The following is a 22,314-nucleotide window of genomic DNA, read 5'->3' on the forward strand; positions in this document are numbered from 1 at the left end:
ACTTAAGCCCTCATGAACTTTGAGTTCACCAACATGCATTTGGAAGCACTTTTTTTGTAGTACCTTTAATTCATATTTTTATACGACCGCAAATTTTGAAAAAATTTTCGTCGTATATTGCTATCACGTTGGCGTCGGCGTCGTCGTCGTCGTCGTCGTCGTCGTCGTCGTCGTCGTCGTCGTCGTCGTCGTCGTCGTCGTCGTCGTCGTCCGGCGTCCGAATACTTTTAGTTTTCGCACTCTAACTTTAGTAAAAGTGAATAGAAATCTATGAAATTTTAACACAAGGTTTATGACCATAAAAGGAAGGTTGGTATTGATTTTGGGAGTTTTGTTCCCAACATTTTAGGAATTAGGGGCCAAAAAGGGCCCAAATAAGCATTTTCTTGGTTTTCGCACTATAACTTTAGTTTAAGTTAATAGAAATCTATGAAATTTTGACACAAGGTTGATGAACACAAAAGAAAGGTTGGGATTGATTTTGGGAGTTTTGGTTTCAACAGTTTAGGAATTAGGGGCCAAAAAAGGGCCCAAATAAGCATTATTCTTGGTTTTCGCACAATAACTTTAGTTTAAGTAAATAGAAATCAATGAAACTTAAACACAATGTTTATGACCACAAAAGGAAGATTGGTATTGATTTTGGGAGTTTAGGTCCCAACAGTTTAGGAATAAGGGGCCAAAAAGGGACCCAAATAAGCATTTTTCTTGGTTTTCGCACCATAACGTTAGTATAAGTAAATAGAAATCTATGAAATTTAATCACAAGGTTAATGACCATAAAAGGAAGATTAGTATTGATTTTTGGGAGTTTTGGCCCCAACAGTTTAGGAAAAAGGGGCCCAAAGGGTCCAAAATTAAACTTTGTTTGATTTCATCAAAATTGAATAATTGGGGTTCTTTGATATGCCGAATCTAACTGTGTATGTAGATTCTTCATTTTTGGTCCCGTTTTCAAATTGGCCTACCTTAAGGTCCAAAGGGTCCAAAATTAAACTAAGTTTGATTTTAACAAAAATTAAATTCTTGGGCCTCTTTGATATGCTGAATCTAAACATGTACTTAGATTTTTGATTATGGGCCCAGTTTTCAAGTTGGTCCAAATCAGGATCTAAAATTATTATATTACGTATTGTGCAATAGCAAGTCTTTTCAATTGCACAGTATTGTGCAATGGCAAGAAATATCTAATTTCACAATATTGTGAAATAGCAAAAAAAAATTTAATTAGAGTTATCTTTCTTTGTCCAAAATAGTAAGCAAGAAATATCTTATTGCAAGAATTTTTTTTAATTGGAGTTATCTTTCTTTGTCCAGAATCAACTTAAATCTTTGTTATATACAATATACAATGTATATTCACTTTTTACTACCAACTGATAAATTTAAATAATCTTTACCATTCAGTGATAACAAGCAGTTTTTTTTACATCTTAATATTTTATGATGTATTTAAATGAGTAGTTATTGTTGCAAACTCCATTAGAATATTTTAATTGAGATTAGTTTTGGAATAAGGGAAAGGGGGATGTGATTAAAAAATTGGGTTCAATTTTTCTCATTTGAAATTTCATAAATAAAAAGAAAATTTCTTCAAACATTTTTTTGAGAGGATTAATATTGAACAGCATAGTGAATTGCTCTAAGAGAAAACAAAAATTTTAAGTTCATTAGAACACATTCATTCTGTGTCAGAAACCTATGCTGTGTCAACTATTTATTTTAATTGGAGTTATCTTTCTTTGTCCAGAATCAACTTAAATCTTTGTTATATACAATATACAATGTATATACACTTTTTACTACCAACTGATAAATTTAAATAATCTTTACCATTCAGTGATAACAAGCAGTTTTTTTACATCTTAATATTTTATAATGTATTTAAATGAGTAGTTATTGTTGCAAACTCCATTAGAAATTTGAATTGATATCAGTTTTGAAAAAGGGAAACGGGGATGTGAAAAAAAAGGGGGGGGGGGGGTAAATTTTTCTCATTTCAGATTTCATAAATAAAAAGAAAATTTCTTCAAACATTTTTTTGAGAGGATTAATATTCAACAGCATAGTGATTTGCTCAAAGGCAAAAAAACCCTTTTAAGTTCATTAGACCACATTCATTCTGTGTCAGAAACCTATGCTGTGTCAACTATTTAATTTTAGATTTAAAAAGTTTGAAGAAGAAATCTTTAATTGATTTGTAAAATCTTGGCATTTGTTTTGTGTAAAAAAAACCCATGTAATGTCAAAAATTTGATCACAATCCAAATTCAGAGCTGTATCATGCTTGAATGTTTTGTCCATACTTGCCCCAACTGTTCAGGGTTCGACCTCTGCGGTCGTATAAAGCTGCGCCCTGCGGAGCACCTGGTTAAATATGCTTTCAATATATTTTTCTTGCCAATAGTTGAATGTCCAGTTATACCTTGTATTTTACGATACTTAGGAAAACTTAAACCTTCTAAAATAAGATTTGTTTGGCCTAAAGAAGCTGCCCTGGTTGAATCACCTTTTACTCAATTAAACATTACATAAAATGATGCAACAGTAATTTTGTGGTTCAATGAAATCATCAATTTCGTAAAATGTTTGTTTATTTCATTGCAATTTTCCAATTACATTTAATTTTACAGTTACTATTTTTCCTTTTTGTGTGGGCAATTTTAGTGTTACTCAATTGACATTTCAAAGAACCGATACTAAATTATGCACTATGATTTCATGAAATCAATTTCACAACACTTTCACATGAAGCAGCAAACAATAAAGCATTATATGGAAATTGTAGACACAAACAGAAAACCCATTCAGTCTAGGTGCATGACAATCACAGAGAATTTATCTTTGTCGTTCAATAAACATTTAAAATGAAGATGAATAAGTGTTTAATTGTATACATTATAATGCAGAAATAGTGGAAAATTGATTGAGATAAATTGGCAGCCATTGTCCTAAGTATACCCAGCAGCTTATTTATATATAAATAATACTTTAAATTCACGATTTGATGCATGCATGTATTCATGCAAAACTTGCACAATGAATAATAATGATAGATGCATTAATGCAATTCTGATACATGTTCAATTGTAGATAAATATTGCTGTGGAAATATCAATAATTTTGAATCTTTTAAATCCTGTTGGATTTATAACAGTACTTTATCCCTATTGGAATTTTGAAAACAAGTACTTTATCCCCCCAAAAAATATTCTGAATTTATATTAATACATTCTAAACTGTATGTACGGTAAATGTTAACAGAAAAGGTATAATTTTTTCATCTACAATTTTACCAAGAAGCACTGTCAGTCATCAGCAAATACATATTTTGAAATAAGGCAAAAACATTATGAAATCGGAAATCAAATTCTAATATGGATATACAGTCAAACCTGTGATTGAAGGTCACTTTTTGGATAAAAGAAAACTGGCCTTAAAAGAATGATGACCTTTTATTTGAAGTTCAAAATGCTTAGGAATAACTACTGTGGGACATAAAACAGGGGAGGGCATGATAAGACCAGTGTTTTTGCTTTCTAGAAGTGACTGTTATAACAGGTTTCACTGTAATTCTGTTTCTCATTTGTTTGATATTTTCAATTATTAAATACTTATTATAAGGCACTAAATGTGTTGAATATATGGTTGTGTTTTAACATTTAGAAACAATATCTAAACATTTCCCAGAAGTCATGTTAACCTTCATAGTGATGCAAATTCAGTATTTGAAGTAATTGCCAGAAATGATTTATTCCTTTTTCTTTTGATGGGTGCTTAGATTAATTGAGAGAGAATTTAAATGTTATTTATATTTAGTTCACAAGTTCATAAATTACAATTTTTCCTTCCAAGTTTAGATATTATACTTTGTATACATGGATTATGAACGGGTTGTAACCTTAATATATTTTGTGCAGTATCAGTTAAATGATGTTTTATGTGAATATTCACACCAATTTGTGACAATCTTAGCATTTTTCTAAATTTTTAATACTTAATGTCATGAATTATTATGGTAATTTTGAAGCTTACCTATTCTCTATAATATTTTTGTGAAAATGAAATTTTTTTGGAAGATTTAAAAAAAAGATAAAAAATTTCATTTCCATCCTTTAACTTCAGTTTGCTTCTACAAAATGTTATGAAACTTATGCACAATTTTTATTGACCTTAAAACACAGATTAAATTTGAATTTTGGTGGCATCAGTTTTACCATCCTAGAGTTAATCCCCTTTACAAATGGAAAAAAAAATACTAAATTTTTTGTTTCTGTTCTCTAACTTTTGTTTGCCTAAGCCTAATGTCATTAAACTTACACAATGCTGTTTACAAAAAACACAGATCAAGGTTGAAATATTGGTGGCGTCACTTTTGCCATTCTAAAGTTATGTCCCTTTAGAAATAGAAGAAAAGCTTGATTTTTTGTTTCTGTTCTCTAACTTTAGTTTGCCTCAGCCAAATGTTATGAAACTTATACATGATGCTTATTAGCAAAATCCAGATCAAGATTGAATTTTGGTGGAACCATTTCACTGTTTTAGAGTTATGCCCCTTTACAAATGGAAATATTGCTGATTTTTTTGTTGGCAATGGTTGAAAATGAGGAACTCAAAACTGACAGGTGTTTCGACCTGTGTTCACTTTCATATACCTGACCATGTACACCAATTTCATGTTTAACTGCCATTGAAGAAAATAAGATGTAATCCTATTAATTTGTAGAGTCTTAATAGAAAAATAATTACTTATGTCTAAAAATCAATCTCAAATTTTTACAATTTTTCTTATTAAATAGTTTTTAGAAAATAATAGTAGATTTTGATTTTAATCTTAAATTAAATTTAAAGTAGTTCATTCATAGTATTTAAATGTTAATCACCTTAAATTATTAGAGCAGGGTGATTGATTTATTTTTTAATCATTGTATCTATTTTCAACATTTAGAAGGTGCAATAGTGTTTTCATATCTCAAATATACAGAACTTTAATGCACAAAATCTTGACACACTTATCTTAACATTGTAAGTGATATTTTAATGTAAAAATGTCATTAGTGAGATGCCAGCAATTATGAAATTTAAGAGTCTATGAGATATCATACAGAATTACAGACAAGAAACTAGTATGATTAAAGCATTTATTTTTTCATGCCATTTGATTTCAAATCAGATAAAATTATATCATTTTTAGTTGCACAAAATATCTGATATTTCTTTGAAATGGAAAGTCAGTTAATGAAATGACTCAGCTGCAATGATAGAAATGTATTTAGTATCTTATGATAGATGACTAGGACTTATTAAAGTGAACATTAAAGGAATGTGATTATCTTATTTTCCTTTGGGGCAACAACAAAAAAAAGAAAGAAAGAGAAAAGAAAATTACTAATGAAATGAACTTTTTGAATTCCTACAAATATAATCTAATTTAGCAAAAATTATGACAAATGTTTTTGCCCTAGAGTGGACCTGCTAGGTGCCTTTAGCAGCCAATGGTAGGGGATAACAGGTAAACTATATTTGGTGTACTGAATTGTCTGGCAATCTTGACCTAATTGTAATGGTTCATTGGTTAGTGTTATATTTTCCTGGTTAAGTCTGTTTCTTAGAAAGCATAAGCAAGAGGTCAACTATATTTGGTATATGGAATGATTGTAAGGTGTACATGTCAGTCTGGCATGTATCATATCCTTCTTGTAGGGTTTATCTGACCTTGACCTCATTGTCATAGATCTTTGATTATGATCATTTCAGTATGCATTCCTGTTTTTTGTAGCATTCAAATTAAACAAGATGCCTTAGTTTTATGTTAATTAAAACTTAAATTGCTTTTACAATAAGGTGAAATTACTCTAATAAAAATGGTTGCATAAAGGCTGTTTTTAAAATGTATTACTTGCCATGAATTTCAGTTTAGAAATACAGTATTATGGAGACAATGGATTTATCTACTTTCTCATGGGAATAAAAGTTAGATTTTATTGTAAAACTGTCATTGATTGGTTAATTATTGATTAAGATCGTGATTACAGACTGAAGAAGCGAAGAATTAGAAATTAGAACTGTGAATATTGGCATGGCCTCTATGCCATGGCATTTAATCATAAAAGAAATCATTAATACAAATTGGATAATGAATTTGAAATGCCATAGAATCTTTATACAGTGGTACTTTGGAGGGAAATAAACTGAGTACATGTATTAACCTTTTAATATCATCACATGCATGTTTCTAATTGGTCAGAAGCAACTGTTGTCTTCTGCTTCTGTATTTTGAATTCAGCCTTTAATTCATACATACAGTGACCTGAAGTTGTAGACAATGTATCTTTGTTTTACAACTCAATACTTTTAATGGAAGAATCCAGAAATGCTTTTAGCAAATTCCTGGATCTCAAAGTAAATTGCATTTTCAAGTTGTAATTTAATCTTTTTGTCGAACACAATAACCATTTTATGATGCATTATTGTTTTTGCTTGACTTTTTGCCTCTTAGCTAGTACATGTGAAAGAATCATGTGTCAGACAATTGATAGTTCATTGACACCTTTAAGCAGCCTGTAGCTTCTTAGTAAGTAACACGGAAAAATATCGGTCATTCATACATTTGCAGGACTTTGTAAATACCACAACTGAACACATGTGTAATAATTGATTGATTGATGGTTGCTTAACATCATGTCAGCACAAATAATCTGTAACATCATGTCAGCACAAATAATCTATATCACAACAATGTAATATACAATAGATATAAGAAGATGTGGTATGAGTGCCAATAAGACAACTCTCTCATATCAAGTCACAATTTGTGACAGTAAACCATTATAGGTCAAAGTACAGTCTTCAATATGAAGCCTTTGCTCACACTGACAACAGCAAATTATTGAGGGCCCCAAAAATGACATATGTAAAACCATTCAAACAGTAAAACCAATGGTCTAATCTATATAAAAAACAAGAAATCAGAAACACTTATGAACCACATTAGCAAACAACTACTAATGAACATCATATGATTGATTAATTGTTGGTGTTTAACCCCACTTAAAGCACACTTAGCTATGTCATAGGGGCCAGTTTTTAATTGAGGAGAAAACTTTCTTGGAGAAAAACTACTGAATTTTGACAAAAAATGACTTATTTGACAAATTTTATATAGACAATACAAAAGATCATAGCTTATGCCAATAAATCAAGATTTGATTAATGAAGATGATTAATGCAAGTGATGCTGGTCAATTCTCTGGTTATAAGTCAAGCTAGAAAATTAAATGGTCATTCTTCAATCTTGCAGTTAATAAAAACCAATCCTGATTTTGTCTGTCTATACCACAAGTGTTGATTATCATACTACTGACTATTAATGGAGGATTGCTGATCCAATTATGAACGAGTAGATGACATGATACGAATATTGACCTGGCAATTTAATCTTGTTTGCTGTTTGATTAACCGCTAAGGTTTTTTTTCTGCTAGGCAATTATTTTCTATATTCATAAAATGTTGTAATTTTCTACATCAAATATGACTGTATATGTCAGTAAAGATGTATTAACTTCCATATTTTGTAGCTGACTGGGTTAAAGTCTTCTCCTGAGGGAATTCAGTCATTCCCTGTAAATGTTTTATCTATCCACTTCTGAGTTCTATTTTATATTGAACATGTAGACTTGATGACCTTTTGTAATTAAGGAAATACACATTAAAGGGGCACTAGCTACGATATATATAAAAAAAATAAAGTATGATTTTTTTTAGATCAATCATTAATCAAATTGGAATAATGAAATAATAATTTGCTTTTAGCAATCAATTTGCTTTAATTTTGTTAAAATAAGCGATTAAGCATAATTTTTTACTCATTCACTTGCAAGTGAATTAGTTAACCTCATTCTAACTGGTATTTATGTGAACTTCAATTTAACCCCTTGCTAGAGATTGACAACGCATGCATTGTACGTGTACTGGTTATTTAAAGAAAAAGAATGTCAACAATGAAAGTGAAACTACGGTAAATCATTTGATTGCTAATTCGATGCACATAAAATCATTCTTATACGGTTAAAAACAATGAGAAACATCTATTTTTAATCTATAAAATAAAATCAAACAGACCTATAAAAATCCAATTGCACGTGTTGGTTTAATCTATTCGTATCTTTATTTTTGTTTACATCGCTTATATGGTCATCTGAGGTCAAATCGATAGTTAATTAGATAGCGTCTGGACTAAAATACACACGAAACGAACCTATATATTATCTACCCCAAACTGTTTATTTTAGACTTTTGATGGTTTGGATAAATGTTTTACATTGTTATAAACCAAATATGAGAATTTGAGTCAAATCGGTTACAATGAATTTGACAGCTAGTGCCCCTTTAAGAGATCTGGTTTGCATACAGAAAATATGTATAAAATTCATATGATAAGAAATTAAACTAAATTAATACCATAAGCATAAAAAAAGTATCATCTTGAAAAAAATTAAATCATGAATTAATAACAGTTTGTTATAGAAAGCCTCAAGTTAAAAAAGATGCAGTTCAGAAAATCCCTCCAGACACAGAACCTCAAATAGATTAGGTAGAAATCCCCTCTCTATATATATATTTGATTGTAAATACATGATTTGTTCTTTGTCTTCTCTTTTAGTTTTATCTCAAATGATTAAGTAACTGTAAATGTAGTACTTTATACTGTTACTAAAGTGTTAAGTGTTATAGACTGGAAACAATGAGACAGATAAGATGCTGTAATGAGAGAAATATATTGATTTCAGAATCTGGTGCTCTTTTCACCAAAAATCTTACAAATAGAATTAAAAGTAAGGTAAACTGAAATGTTCTTGTTTAACAAGTGTTTCTTTTTTTGAGAAATGAGTTGCTGAGACAAAAAGATTCATAGGCATCTGTGATTTGTAGTAGAAATCCCAAAGGTTTATAAATCTAAAGTTTACTTTTTATCCTTTAGGTTTGGTGTTGCAAAGAAGCCATTATACATCAACATTATAAGGAAGCCACTGGATCGATTGGTGTCATATTATTACTTTGTAAGATATGGGGATGATTTCAGACCAAGTCTACGGAGAAGAAAAGCAGGAAATACAGAGGTATATTGTAGATATATACCAAGTAAAAAGTTAAACAACAAATATTTATATTTTTGTGTTTTTAGATTTAAAAAATAAACTATACTTGTAAACATAACATTATTGGTAAAAAGAAAGTTAACCATAATGCAGTGGAAGTATTCGAAAGTTTTCAAATTTGACAATAAAAACAGAAGGGATAGATCAAAATATTATGACCACAAAGGACTTTACAAAAAGTCAGGGGATATTGTCTCTATTCCTCTTTCAAGACACCAAATAACTTATGGAATTATGTTCTTGATTGAAACAGACCAATACGGATTGCCTCTTTCCCAATGGTCTAATATTTTTGTACTTGTTGAAAACCATATGGTGGCCTATAACTGCTAATATGCATACTACTACCATTTCATTTTAACTCCATTGGGTTGTTTTATATCACATTTTCACATTTTCAGATTAATATTTATGACCAAATTAGCATTAAGAGTTTTTATTGTTTGTCCAGATTGCTGAGGTTTCTAGTTTCTGCAGGGTTTGGTTAGAACAGGTTTTATTACAAATCTACCTTTAAACAGGAGTATCATTTAAATGTTTTGAATGCGTGATGAAAACCACATACATACCGACTTTCAAACAAAATATGAGATTACATGTGAAATGAGGGATTACACTGTGGATATGACTCAAAACCACATAAGTGACCACAAATGACTATTTATGCAACAAAATACATTTACATGCCATAAATGTCTGTACAGGTGTATATTATGTATCAATGTTAGTAGATAATTTGGTAAAGTGATCATTTATGAAATAATTCAGGCTTCTGATAAAGACATCATTGCAAAAAAAAATTTGAAAAATAAAGATAAAATTTTGTGGCAAATATCAAAATTTAAGATTTTGTAATGTCTTGTTTGTTATACAAATACATGTTTGCTAAATTCTTTTACTCAAAATCTTTTTCTCATAAAAGCTTTTAATGCCCCTGCCGTAACAGAGGAGGCATTAAGTTTTACCCTTGTCCGTCTATACATTGAAATTGGTTTCAATTCTCTAACTTTACTTTCACTCAATCTAATGTTATGAAACTTGTACACAATACTAATAACCGCAAAACACAGATTAAGGTTGAATTTTGTAGTTGTCACTTTTATCTTTCTAGAGTTATGCCCCTTTAAAACATCAGTCTTAAGAATTGAGTTGAGCTGTACCAAAGTCATTATTCATAATTTATTTTACTTTATGTAAAACATACATTTTTTCGAGGGTGTTAAATACTGGTTCATTGTATGATTTTACAAATTATTTTTTTGTGACGCACGCCACCATGTCAGGTACACCACCCTATTTAAACACCTGTATGTACCTGTCTTCTGCCTGAATAGGACACTTCTGATCTCTTGTCACAGATAACACTACCATGTCATAATACTGCTGGGTGATCTAAACTACGATCTTTTTGTCTGTTTTACTTTAAAGAAAAATGACTTAAGCTATTTTCTGCTAATGTGCATTTTACATGGTTTACTTGTTAAAGTTAATTTAAAGATCACCCTATATGTTTAAAGTTCGGACAAGCTTTTTGAAAATAAGAGGTACCTGTATTTAGAAATAAATATATTTTTTTTAAATATATTTATAATTAGTCCTGATCATCTTACATGGTGATTCACAAAATCTAACATGAAAAAATGAAAGCCTGTACGGTTTTATGCATAGTTTTCTGGCTTTCTTCAGTGTTTAGTAAAATGTCACATACCATAACAGAATTAGTTAAAGTCATTGAGAGTTCCCTAAATTATTGGCTTACCCCATGCCCACTAAATTTAATTCTCAAATTTTCTGACTCTGGTGTTAAAACTTCCTTAAATAGAATTAGATAAGCATTCACAAATGATCCTGATAAACCACAGTATGATTGATAAGTAAGAAGTCAGCATATTTTTGTTAAAATGCATATTATTTATGGAAATCAAATGTATGTAGCAAGTTTTATTAATCATAGTTATATATCTCTAATAGGTTGTTCAGATGAACTGCATCTAATAAAATAGATAAATAATTACAAAATTCTAATGTAACATAACTTTTTTATTGACATTTCATATTTATTCTGATTTTTTATTACGCAATATGCACTGAGATATCCAATTCAGCTGTTACCAATTCAAAATATTGACGTATATTTAAAATAATGTTTGATTGTATGAAAATTTTTCCATAACTATTGGAAAGCTTCAGGGTAGATATACATGTTAAGAACAATCTGTTTTATAGCATGTCAACCTCTTTAATTTTGAAACTGAATCCCAATTTAAATTCTATACTGCTTGTCTATGTGCATTGCATCACTGAAAGAACAAAAATCAATGCTTCTGAACCACAGTATGAAGAGCTCAGATAGCAGCCAGAAGGAGCAAAAAATGATAAGACACAGCTTGTTGTGTTGAGGCCTTTGGGTAAAAAATATTGAGTACAATCTACCCTGTATTTACTACTCCAATTAAGGTTTGACCAAAGATTTGAATACAATAAACACAAATAAATATGAAGTATTTTATGTAATAAAATATTGTGCTGATATCCTATCAGACACAAGATGAAACTTGATATAAATCTGCAATAAGCATCTAATTCTGCTGAATAAAGGGAAGATTATATCTATTCCTAAATATATGTTTTACATAGATAAAAGCTTTTAAGATTAACAAATATTTTTGAAAATGTTATAATAGTCTGGTTGAGGTTTTTTTATTCACCAAAAGCTTTTCAAACCTTCATAGAATTTTTTGAACTTTTGACAAGAATTTGTGTCATAAGAATGTATCCAGAGCAAAATAAGGACAAAGTATATATTTTACTAATAAATAGACAGGCCCTGAATTAAGAACCTTTCACCTCTCTCTTTTACTAATAAATGGATTTAGTTTTTGGCAGTCAACATAACAGTTTTACATTGCAGGCCAGACACAGAGTTTGACTTATCCCTGAACATTTTTTTTAAGGAATGATGGTTTTTTTTTGTGAGGTTCTTAATTCAGGGCCTGTATATTTAAAGAAAAAAAAGTCTTTGAATGGCCTTCTAAAATTGTTCCTGATATGCTGAAGACCATGAACAATTTATTTTTATGATCTGTTTTGTTATTTCTGATCCAAATAACAGGAAAATAAATTAGATTGTAGCTGGTAGGATAGGTTACTTTTTCAAGATGTTAGACCTGATAGTAAGATAACCTTATAGTGACCTTGAAATTAGATAATTTTATTTGAAATACCAAGTACTTAGAAAGAATTTATTGTCATCATTTCAGGAGTATCATGTGGTAATAAATAATTGAAATTTTAACTAAACTAGAGGCTCACTGGAGCATTTAAATACCTCAGTCATTCATAAATGATTTGCCAAAAGACCTTAGTTTGGTGTCAGGTCTCAAAAATATTCTTCTAAACTTTAAAAAGGCTCTTAAAAAAGTATCATCTTGATTGTTAAGATATTTTCATTGATATCGGTAATTAATGATGTCCTGATTAAGAAGGAGAGAAAAAATGAAGGATTTAAAGTTATAAGTAATAATTAAGTGCTTATTTGCAAACAATTCAATAATGGGAAGGTTAATCTGTCCTTTGATAAAGCAAATATTATCTTTGGAAAGTCAAGGAGACATTTGAGAGGTCAGAATCATGTAATTTTCAAGCTTTTAGCTGTCCATTTCAATCATTGAGCTAGTATCATAGGGAGATCTTTGAAGCATAATATTCTTACTGATGTGGTCTGATTATCTTAGCAATCTATTTAGTAATTAATGGAATGATTTTTATAGAGTAAAGTTATTAACACACACTTAAGATACATATTTCGCCAAGATGTTATCTATCGTATGTAAACAAAAACTAATTAGTAAGTTATTAATATAATGCATGTTTATTTCACTGATATCTTTTGATTAGAGTGTTTTCTGTTGTGTTTATCAGTGATGTTTCTTTTTTATATTCATAAATTGGTAATTAGATAGATTGTGATATGAAGTGCATAATTAATAACTAGATACATTTTAATAACTTAGGATTCAATGTATCTGAAGTGGATAAAAAATTAAAATGATTGAGAATGATTAGATATGAGAGAGAATAATTACAGTGACTTGACTATTAGTGTTGCTATCCACCAATTGCAACTCATTCAAAATTTTGACCAAATTGCAATTTGTTTTATAAAATCAAATTGTTCAACTGGTCAGAATATTGAACAAATTGTTCAGTCAAAATGTGAAAGTGCAAGGTGATAAAATAAAATATACTTACAATCCTACAAGACTTTAACTCCACTTTAATGATGTTATTACTAAATTTGTCTATCAATCTGATTAGTTATATTATAGCCATTACCATACTAAAGGTAAAATGTTTTATTTTGAATTGCTATAAAAATGTCCAAACTAAGCTTTTATATAGTTTTTCTTTCGAAAAGGATTTTATATTTATAAGAATCATATATTATTGTAAATAATACATCATATATTCAGTAAAATACGTGTGATATAACAATATGCTATTGAAAAGTTTCCTTGGGGAGATAACCTAAAATACTATTCTTTTGAATAAAGATGTTTTGAAACCAAAAAAGATTATCTCCCCTTCCTACAAACATATTGCAATTTCACAAATATTTTACTGAATATGAAATGTTTTTATTCACATAATGTGTGATTCTTATGAATATAGAATACTTTTCGAAAGAAAAACTATATAAAAGCTTAGTTTGGACATTTTTATAGCAATTAAAAATAAAACAGTTCACCTTTAGTATGGTAATGGCTATAATATAACTATACAGATTGATAGACTGATTTAGTAATACCATCAATAAAGTGGAGTTAAAGTCTTATAGGATTGTAAGTATGTTTTATTTTATCACCTTGCACTTTCAGGACTTGACTGTGGTTTTCTACAGCAGTTGGTTCAAATTTCTGACCAGTTGAACAATTTGGTTTAATAAAACAAATTGCAATTTGGTCAAAATTTTGAATGAATTGCAATTGGTGGATAGCAACACTTACAGTCAAGTCACTGTAACACAGAAAGTATAGAGTTATCCTCCTTTAGTTTTTGCTATCTATGAATATAGTTCTTCCTATTTCCCCTATTTCTTCTATGTATATAGAGGAATCATCATGTCCATCCATTGGATTCCCTCCCTGTATTTGTCTTTCTGTCCCTCTGTCTGTCACACTTTTTGTTTGTAGATTTTTATACGACCGCAAAATTTGAAAAAATTTTCGTCGTATATTGCTATCACCTTGGCGTCGTCGTCGTCGTCGTCCGAATACTTTTAGTTTTCGCACTCTAACTTTAGTAAAAGTGAATGGAAATCTATGAAATTTTAACACAAGGTTTATGACCACAAAAGGAAGGTTGGTATTGATTTTGGGAGTTTTGGTCCCAACATTTTAGGAATTAGGGGCCAAAAAAGGCCCAAATAAGCATTTTCTTGGTTTTCGCACTATAACTTTAGTTTAAGTTAATAGAAATCTATGAAATTTTGACACAAGGTTTATGACCACAAAAGAACGGTTGGGATTGATTTTGGGAGTTTTGGTTTCAACAGTTTAGGAATTAGGGGCCAAAAAAGGGCCCAAATAAGCATTATTCTTGGTTTTCGCACAATAACTTTAGTTTAAGTAAATAGAAATCAATGAAATTTAAACACAATGTTAATGACTACAAAAGGAAGGTTGGTATTGATTTTGGGAGTTTAGGTCCCAACAGTTTAGGAATTAGGGGCCAAAAAGGGACCCAAATAAGCATTTTTCTTGGTTTTCGCACAATAACGTTAGTATAAGTAAATAGAAATCTATGAAATTTAAACACAAGGTTTATGACCATAAAAGGAAGGTTGGTATTGATTTTGGGAGTTTTGGGACCCAAAGGGTCCAAAATTAAACTTTGTTTGATTTCATCAAAATTGAATAATTGGGGTTCTTTGATATGCCGAATCTAACTGTCATGACTGTGTATGTAGATTCTTAACTTTTGGTCCCGTTTTCAAATTGGTCTACATTAAGGTCCAAAGGGTCCAAAATTAAACTTAGTTTGATTTTGACAAAAAATGAATCAGTTAGGTTCTTTGATATGCTGAATCTAAAAATGTACTTAGATTCTTGATTATTGGCCCAGTTTTCAAGTTGGTCCAAATCGGGGTCCAAAATTAAACTTTGTTTGATTTCATCAAAAATTGAATAAATGGGGTTCTTTGATATACCAAATCTAACTGTGTATGTAGATTCTTCATTTTTGGTCCTGTTTTCAAATTGGTCTACACTAAAGTCCAAAGGGTCCAAAATTAAACTTAGTCTGATTTTAACAAAAATTGAAATCTTGGGGTTCTTTGATATGCTGAATCCAAAAATGTACTTAGACTTTTTATTATGGGCCCAGTTTTCAAGTTGGTCCAAATCAGGATCTAAAATTATTATATTAAGTGTTGTGCAACAGCAAGTCTTTTCAATTGCACAGTATTGCGCAATGGCAAGAAATATCTAATTGCACAATATTGTGAAATAGCAAATTTTTTTTTAATTAGAGTTATCTTTCTTTGTCCAGAATAGTAAGCAAGAAATATCTAATTGCAAAATATTGTGCAATAGCAAGATTTTTTTTAATTGGAGTTATCTTTCTTTGTCCAGAATCAACTTAAATCTTTGTTATATACAATATACAATGTATATTCACTTTTTACTACCAACTGATAAATTAAAATAATCTTTACCATTCAGTGATAACAAGCAGTTTTTTTACATCTTAATATTTTATGATGTATTTAAATGAGTAGTTATTGTTGCAAACTCCATTAGAAATTTTAATTGAGATTAGTTTTTGAATAAGGGAAAGGGGGATGTGATTAAAAAAATTGGGTTCAATTTTTCTCATTTGAAATTTCTTAAATAAAAAAGAAAATTTCTTCAAACATTTTTTTGAGAGGATTAATATTCAACAGCATAGTGAATTGCTCTAAGAGAAAACAAAAATTTTAAGTTCATTAGAACACATTCATTCTGTGTCAGAAACCTATGCTGTGTCAACTATTTAATCACAATCCAAATTTAGAGCTGAATCCAGCTTGAATGTTGTGTCCATACTTGCCCCAACCGTTCAGGGTTCAACCTCTGCGGTCGTATAAAGCTACGCCCTGCGGAGCATCTGGTTTAAAGAGAGATAAGTGTCCAAATTATTGAGTCAAATTAGGTTTGAATGATTCTGTTTTACTTCTTATATACAACCCTGTCCAAAAAGATTGTTAGTTTTTACAGTTGGAATAATAAATGTTTAAGGGCACCAAGCCCATTTCGTCAACCAGTATGTAAAACCCCATTTTCCAACGAATGAGCACAATCATGATTAGGAATGATTTATTTAAATTATTGCCAAAAAATATGTTCAGACTGCACTACGATGTAACTTCAAATAATCTGCAAAATTGGACCTTTTGTTTTTATACGACCGCAAAATTTGAAAAAATTTTCGTCGTATATTGCTATCACGTTGGCGTCGTCGTCGTCGTCGTCGTCCGAATACTTTTAGTTTTCGCACTCTAACTTTAGTAAAAGTGAATAGAAATCTATGAAATTTTAACATAAGGTTTATGACCACAAAAGGAAGGTTGGGATTGATTTTGGGAGTTTTGGTCCCAACATTTTAGGAATAAGGGGCCAAAAAGGGCCCAAATAAGCATTTTCTTGGTTTTCGCACTATAACTTTAGTTTAAGTTAATAGAAATCTATGAAATTTTGACACAAGGTTGATGACCACAAAAGAAAGGTTGGGATTGATTTTGGGAGTTTTGGTTCCAACAGTTTAGGAATTAGGGGCAAAAAAAGGGCCCAAATAAGCATTATTCTTGGTTTTCGCACAATAACTTTAGTTTAAGTAAATAGAAATCTATGAAATTTAAACACAAGGTTTATGACCATAAAAGGAAGGTTGGTATTGATTTTGGGAGTTTTGGTCCCAACAGTTTAGGAATAAAGGGCCCAAAGGGTCCAAATTAAACTTTGTTTGATTTCATCAAAAATTGAATAATTGGGGTTCTTTGGTATGCCGAATCTAACTGTGTATGAAGATTCTTAATTTTTGGTCCCGTTTTCAAATTGGTCTACATTAAGGTCCAAAGGGTCCAAAATTAAACTTAGTTTGATTTTAACAAAAATTGAATCCTGGGGGTTGTTTGATATGCTGAATTTAGAAATGTACTTAGATTTTTAATTATTGGCCTAGTTTTCAAGTTGGTCCAAATGGGGGTCCAAAATTAAACTTTGTTCATCAAAAATTGAATAAATGGGTTCTTTGATATGCCAAATCTAACTGTGTATGTAGATTCTTAATTTTTGGTCCAGTTTTCAAATGGTCTACATTAAGGTCCAAAGGGTCCAAAATTAAACTAAATTTGATTTTAACAAAAATTAAATTCTTGGGCTTATTTGATATGCTTTATCTAAATATGTACTTTGATTTTTGATTATGGGCCCAGTTTTCAAGTTGGTCCAAATCAGGATTCCATATCAAGTATTGTGCAATAGCAAGAAATTTTCAATTGCACAGTATTGCACAATAGCAAGAAATATCTAATTGCACAATATTGTGCAATAGCAATTAATTTTCAATTGGAGTTATCTTTCTTTGTATAGAATAGAAGTTGATAATATATGTTGGAAATTTGCCAGACATGACTGTGATGTCATTTTCTATTTTTATTTGCCAATAACTTTATGTAAATAACTTCATTGGAAATTTGCCAATATAAAATGTTGCTGATGAAGCTTTTTTTCCTTATCTTATCTAAAATGTTTTTAGATAATGTATGTTGGACATTTGCCAGACATGACTATGATGTCATTTTCTATTTTTATTTGCCAATAACTTTATGTAAATAACTTCATTGGAAATTTGCCAATATAAAATGTTGCTGATGAAGTTTTTTTTATTGTTTTATACAATAAACAATGTATATTCACTTTTACTACCAACCAATCTTTACCATTCAGTGATAACAAGCACTTTATTTTACATTTTAATATTTTATGATGTATTTAAAAGAGTAGTTATTGTTGCAAACTCCATTAGAAATTTGAATTGATATCAGTTTTGGAAAAAGGGAAACGGGGATGTGAAAAAAAGGGGGGGGTTTAAATTTTTCTCATTTCAGATTTCATAAATAAAAAGAAAATTTCTTCAAACATTTTTTTGAGAGGATTAATATTCAACAGCATAGTGAATTGCTCAAAGGCAAAAAAAATATTTTAAGTTCATTAGACCACATTCATTCTGTGTCAACTATTTAATTTTAGATTTAAAAAGTTTGAAGAAGAAATCTTTAATTGATTTGTAAAATCTTGACATTTGTTTTGTGTAAAAAAAAAACATGTAATGTCAAAAATTTGATCACAATCCAAATTCAGAGCTGTATCACGCTTGAATGTTTTGTCCATACTTGCCCCAACTGTTCAGGGTTCGACCTCTGCGGTTGTATAAAGCTGCGCCCTGCGGAGCACCTGGTTAGCCAATGTGGCAATTAGAAAATTTCCCTATCTCATTAAAATGTAATGTATCAAAAGGCATCTGAGAAAGGTCTATAATTGTAATGTACTAGACTTACTGGTAATGTACCCAAGTACCAGGCTTACTAGGTATGTCATGTTGATTAAGAGATCAGTCAGTAACATTTTGTAATATGTAAAAACACTTACTAACTGTAATTACAGTAATTAGTAGTTTACTTTTCCATAGCTTTGAAGTTAGTTATCAATTAGATATATTTGTAGGATAAATGTCAAAAATACGATTGTCTGGTGCTATGATGAATGATGAAACTGCAAAACACAGAAAATTTTCATTGTTTTGTTTATTTGTTTATTAGTATTGATTGACAGTCTTTTGCATTGTTTGGTTATATACGCTATGTTGTATTTGTTGATAGCCTCTTGTCTTTACCATCATCACTAGGATTTCAGATGGCCATAAAATGATAAAAATAGTTGTTCTTTCAATTTGCCTTGCAACAATCTGTTGTTGCTCAGTGTAAAATGGGATTCCAATCCATATGTTCAAAAAACATTTGGTTCTGATGTCCTTGAAAAATGTGTTTTCTTTACAAAGTAGTAGCATAGCTGTGAGTTACCAATTTTTAATTTGTTAAATCTGATTAAAACCTTACAAGAAATAAGGATATTAAACACATTCAGACCTGCTGATGCACATTTAAAGTTCCAATTAGGACAAAGAAAAATACATTAAAGCATTAAGAGTAAAAGGTTTCCAGAATTAAGAAATTATTTCATACATGCGGTGCATTAATGTCCTCAGAAAGAATTGCACATGAAATTGTATCTTAGTTATAAAGGATTTTAAAGGCTGTTGGCTTCCATTGTAATTTTCTATATCTGATTAAAAAAAAATGTAGAATTTGAATTTGCTGTTGTTTGTACAAAGCCATGTTGGTGTGAAATGTGGTTTATACTGGACATATATATATGCTGAACAATTGAACCTAAAACTCTGTAATAAGACCATTGAGGTAGTTGACCAGCCTACTAGACTACTAGTATATTCAGCCACCAAGGCTCTGTTAAGAGTATGGTTATATATTCTAATTAATTATTTATTGTATTATATTTTTTTGTTTTTTTCTCTTTTCAGACCTTTGATGAATGTGTAGCCAAGGGAGGTAATGACTGTGATCCTGTACATTTATGGTTACAAATACCATTCTTCTGTGGTCAGGATGCTGAATGTTGGTAGGTAACAGTTGTAATTACTGGTTATTCATACAGTTTTGGTGATGTTTTTATTGATTAAAAAATTTGATAATATTAGGTCATCCTGATTCCTGAAAACTGCCTTCCAAGTTCTGTCACTTATTAAAGAGTAAAGACATCTGAAAAAGTACATATAAAAAAGAAGATGTGGTATGATTGCCAGTGAGACAACTATCCACAAAAGACCAAAATGACACAGACATTAACAATTATAGGTCACTGTACAGCCTTCAACAATGAGCAAAGCCCATACCGCATAGTCAGCTTTAATAGGACCCTATAAGACAATGTAAAACAATTCAAACGAAAAAACTAACGGCCTTATTTATGTAAAAAAATGAACGAAAAAAAAATATGTAAAACATAAACAAACGACAACCACTGAATTACAGGCTCCTGACTTGGGACAGGCACATACATAAATAATGTGGCGGGGTTAAACATGTTAGCGGGATCCCAACCCTCCCCCTAACCTGGGACAGTGGTATAACAGTACAACATAAGAACGAACTATAAAAATCATGTATACATTACCATACCTATCTCATCTATAGTGTTGTCTTCATTTACTATGATAGCTAGATATAAGAAGATGTGGTATGAGTGCTGATGAGACAACTCTCCATCCAATTTGTAAATGAAAAAAACATTATAGGTAAAAGTATGGTCTTCAACAAAAAGCATTGGCTCACACCAAACAGCAATCTATTAAGTGAAAACAAAACGCCAGATGTATTTAAAAGCGAAAAACGAGATGAGAATGCTTGTGTGAAACCTAGGTCTCACCCTTTCTCTAACTTATTTTTGTCATAGAAATAATGTGTGTTCATCAGTCTTGTAAGTGTTCTCATGGATACAATTCTTCCCAGATGTTTATAAAATTTAAATCAAAAGTTTATATCAACAATTTCTGGGGTGAGTTAAAAAATCAGCACTTACTGCTACAATGTATTTCTCATTGAAATGTAATTTATGTTACACAATTAATGAATTAGCGTTTCTTGTTGAATATTTATAGAGAGTCCAGGCTAACTATTTTACAGGCATTATGGCCCTTTGAAAAAGAAATTATATGGAAAATAACATTATTAGTGATATCATGTCTTCATTTGTTGTAAGATATTTATAAAAAGATCCAAACAAAAGATCTATTATTTTGTTGGTCCTTGAACATTCAAATAACATGTATTACATTTTTTTTTCTCAGGAATCCTGGTAGTAGCTGGGCTCTAGAGAGAGCAAAATACAATATACTCCAAAATTATCTAGTCGTAGGTGTTACAGAACAGTTAGGGGATTTTATTGCTGTCATTGAAGCCACATTACCTCGTTTCTTTAGGGGAGCTGTAGCATTATTTAACGAAGGTGAGCAATCAGATTTCTAAGCTTAAATATTTAAAAAAATAATCACAGTTCTAGGCATTGACTTTATACTATAGTTTTGTAAAGTGTATCATTTAGTTGTCAAAATTGGTATAAAGTTTTTCTGCGGTATCAGGAATCATTTTAAGGTAAAATATAAGCAATACTTTTGATTAAAAAAAAAATATGCAAATCAATGTTTTCCTTGGGGCTGATATTACAATGTTGTCTAAAAACATTGAGGTCTTTTAGTCATTTTTCAATTGGTTGTCCACATTGTTTTTTATGCCTTAGGGAATGGTGCAATAAGTTTTACCCTTGACTGTCCATCCTTTTTTATGTCCCATTTGGTTTCTGCACTTCAAGCGAGTTTGCCTCATCCAAATTTTATGAAACTGATACACAATGTTTAAGAACCACATCAAGCAAACAGTTATTAATCAGTGAGTCATTTACTCTTCTAGAGTTATGGCCCTTTTTATGGGAGCTGGCTTCTCAGTTTCAAAGAAATAACTTTTCAAAACACTAGCATATATTGATAGGGGATTAATAAAGGAATCAAAAGAGCAAAAAAATTATATAGGTTACTGTGCTTGTTTTCGAGATATTAGCCATTGAAATTTTGGCGGGAAAATGTTCTCTCTTGACTTTTCATAGCTTTATCATTGACAAGTTTAAGTCTTCAAAAACTATTAAAAAGTTATTAAAATTTTATAAGACTTTAACAGACAGCTTATCATTATACATAAAGAATTATAAAAAGAAAAATGGGGGTCACCGGGCAAATTTTGTTAAGGCATTCAAATGGATAAAACCAGAGGATTCCGAAAATCTGACCAAAATTCCAAAACATGACAAGCAAGCTTCCTTAACTTGAAAAATTGGCAAGCTCTAGCGGGGTCATTTGTGTCCATAGACACATTCTTCCATTATTTATGTGTATTTCTGACTCGACTTTTTAATCCTTTCAAAATTTCCAAAAGGTTGTGAACTATTAAATTGAGGTTTACAATTAGTTTTGTTAAAGTGGATTATAC

General features: G+C 30.3%; 1 protein-coding gene across 2 annotated transcripts in view; it reads left to right on the forward strand.

Annotated features, from left to right (window-relative positions):
- LOC139511530 (heparan sulfate 2-O-sulfotransferase 1-like) overlaps window positions 1–22,314 on the forward strand; it is a 52,984-nt gene that overhangs the window by 25,357 nt on the left and 5,313 nt on the right. For both annotated transcript variants that reach the window (XM_071298348.1, XM_071298347.1), the window contains 3 exons: window positions 8,981–9,119; window positions 19,797–19,894; window positions 21,123–21,280. In XM_071298348.1, the coding sequence (XP_071154449.1) occupies window positions 8,981–9,119; window positions 19,797–19,894; window positions 21,123–21,280 (395 nt within the window). The remainder of the gene's footprint in view (window positions 1–8,980; window positions 9,120–19,796; window positions 19,895–21,122; window positions 21,281–22,314) is intronic.

Source organism: Mytilus edulis, chromosome 2 (genome assembly GCF_963676685.1).
Source record: "Mytilus edulis chromosome 2, xbMytEdul2.2, whole genome shotgun sequence".
Classification (NCBI taxonomy): Eukaryota; Metazoa; Mollusca; class Bivalvia; order Mytilida; family Mytilidae; genus Mytilus; species Mytilus edulis.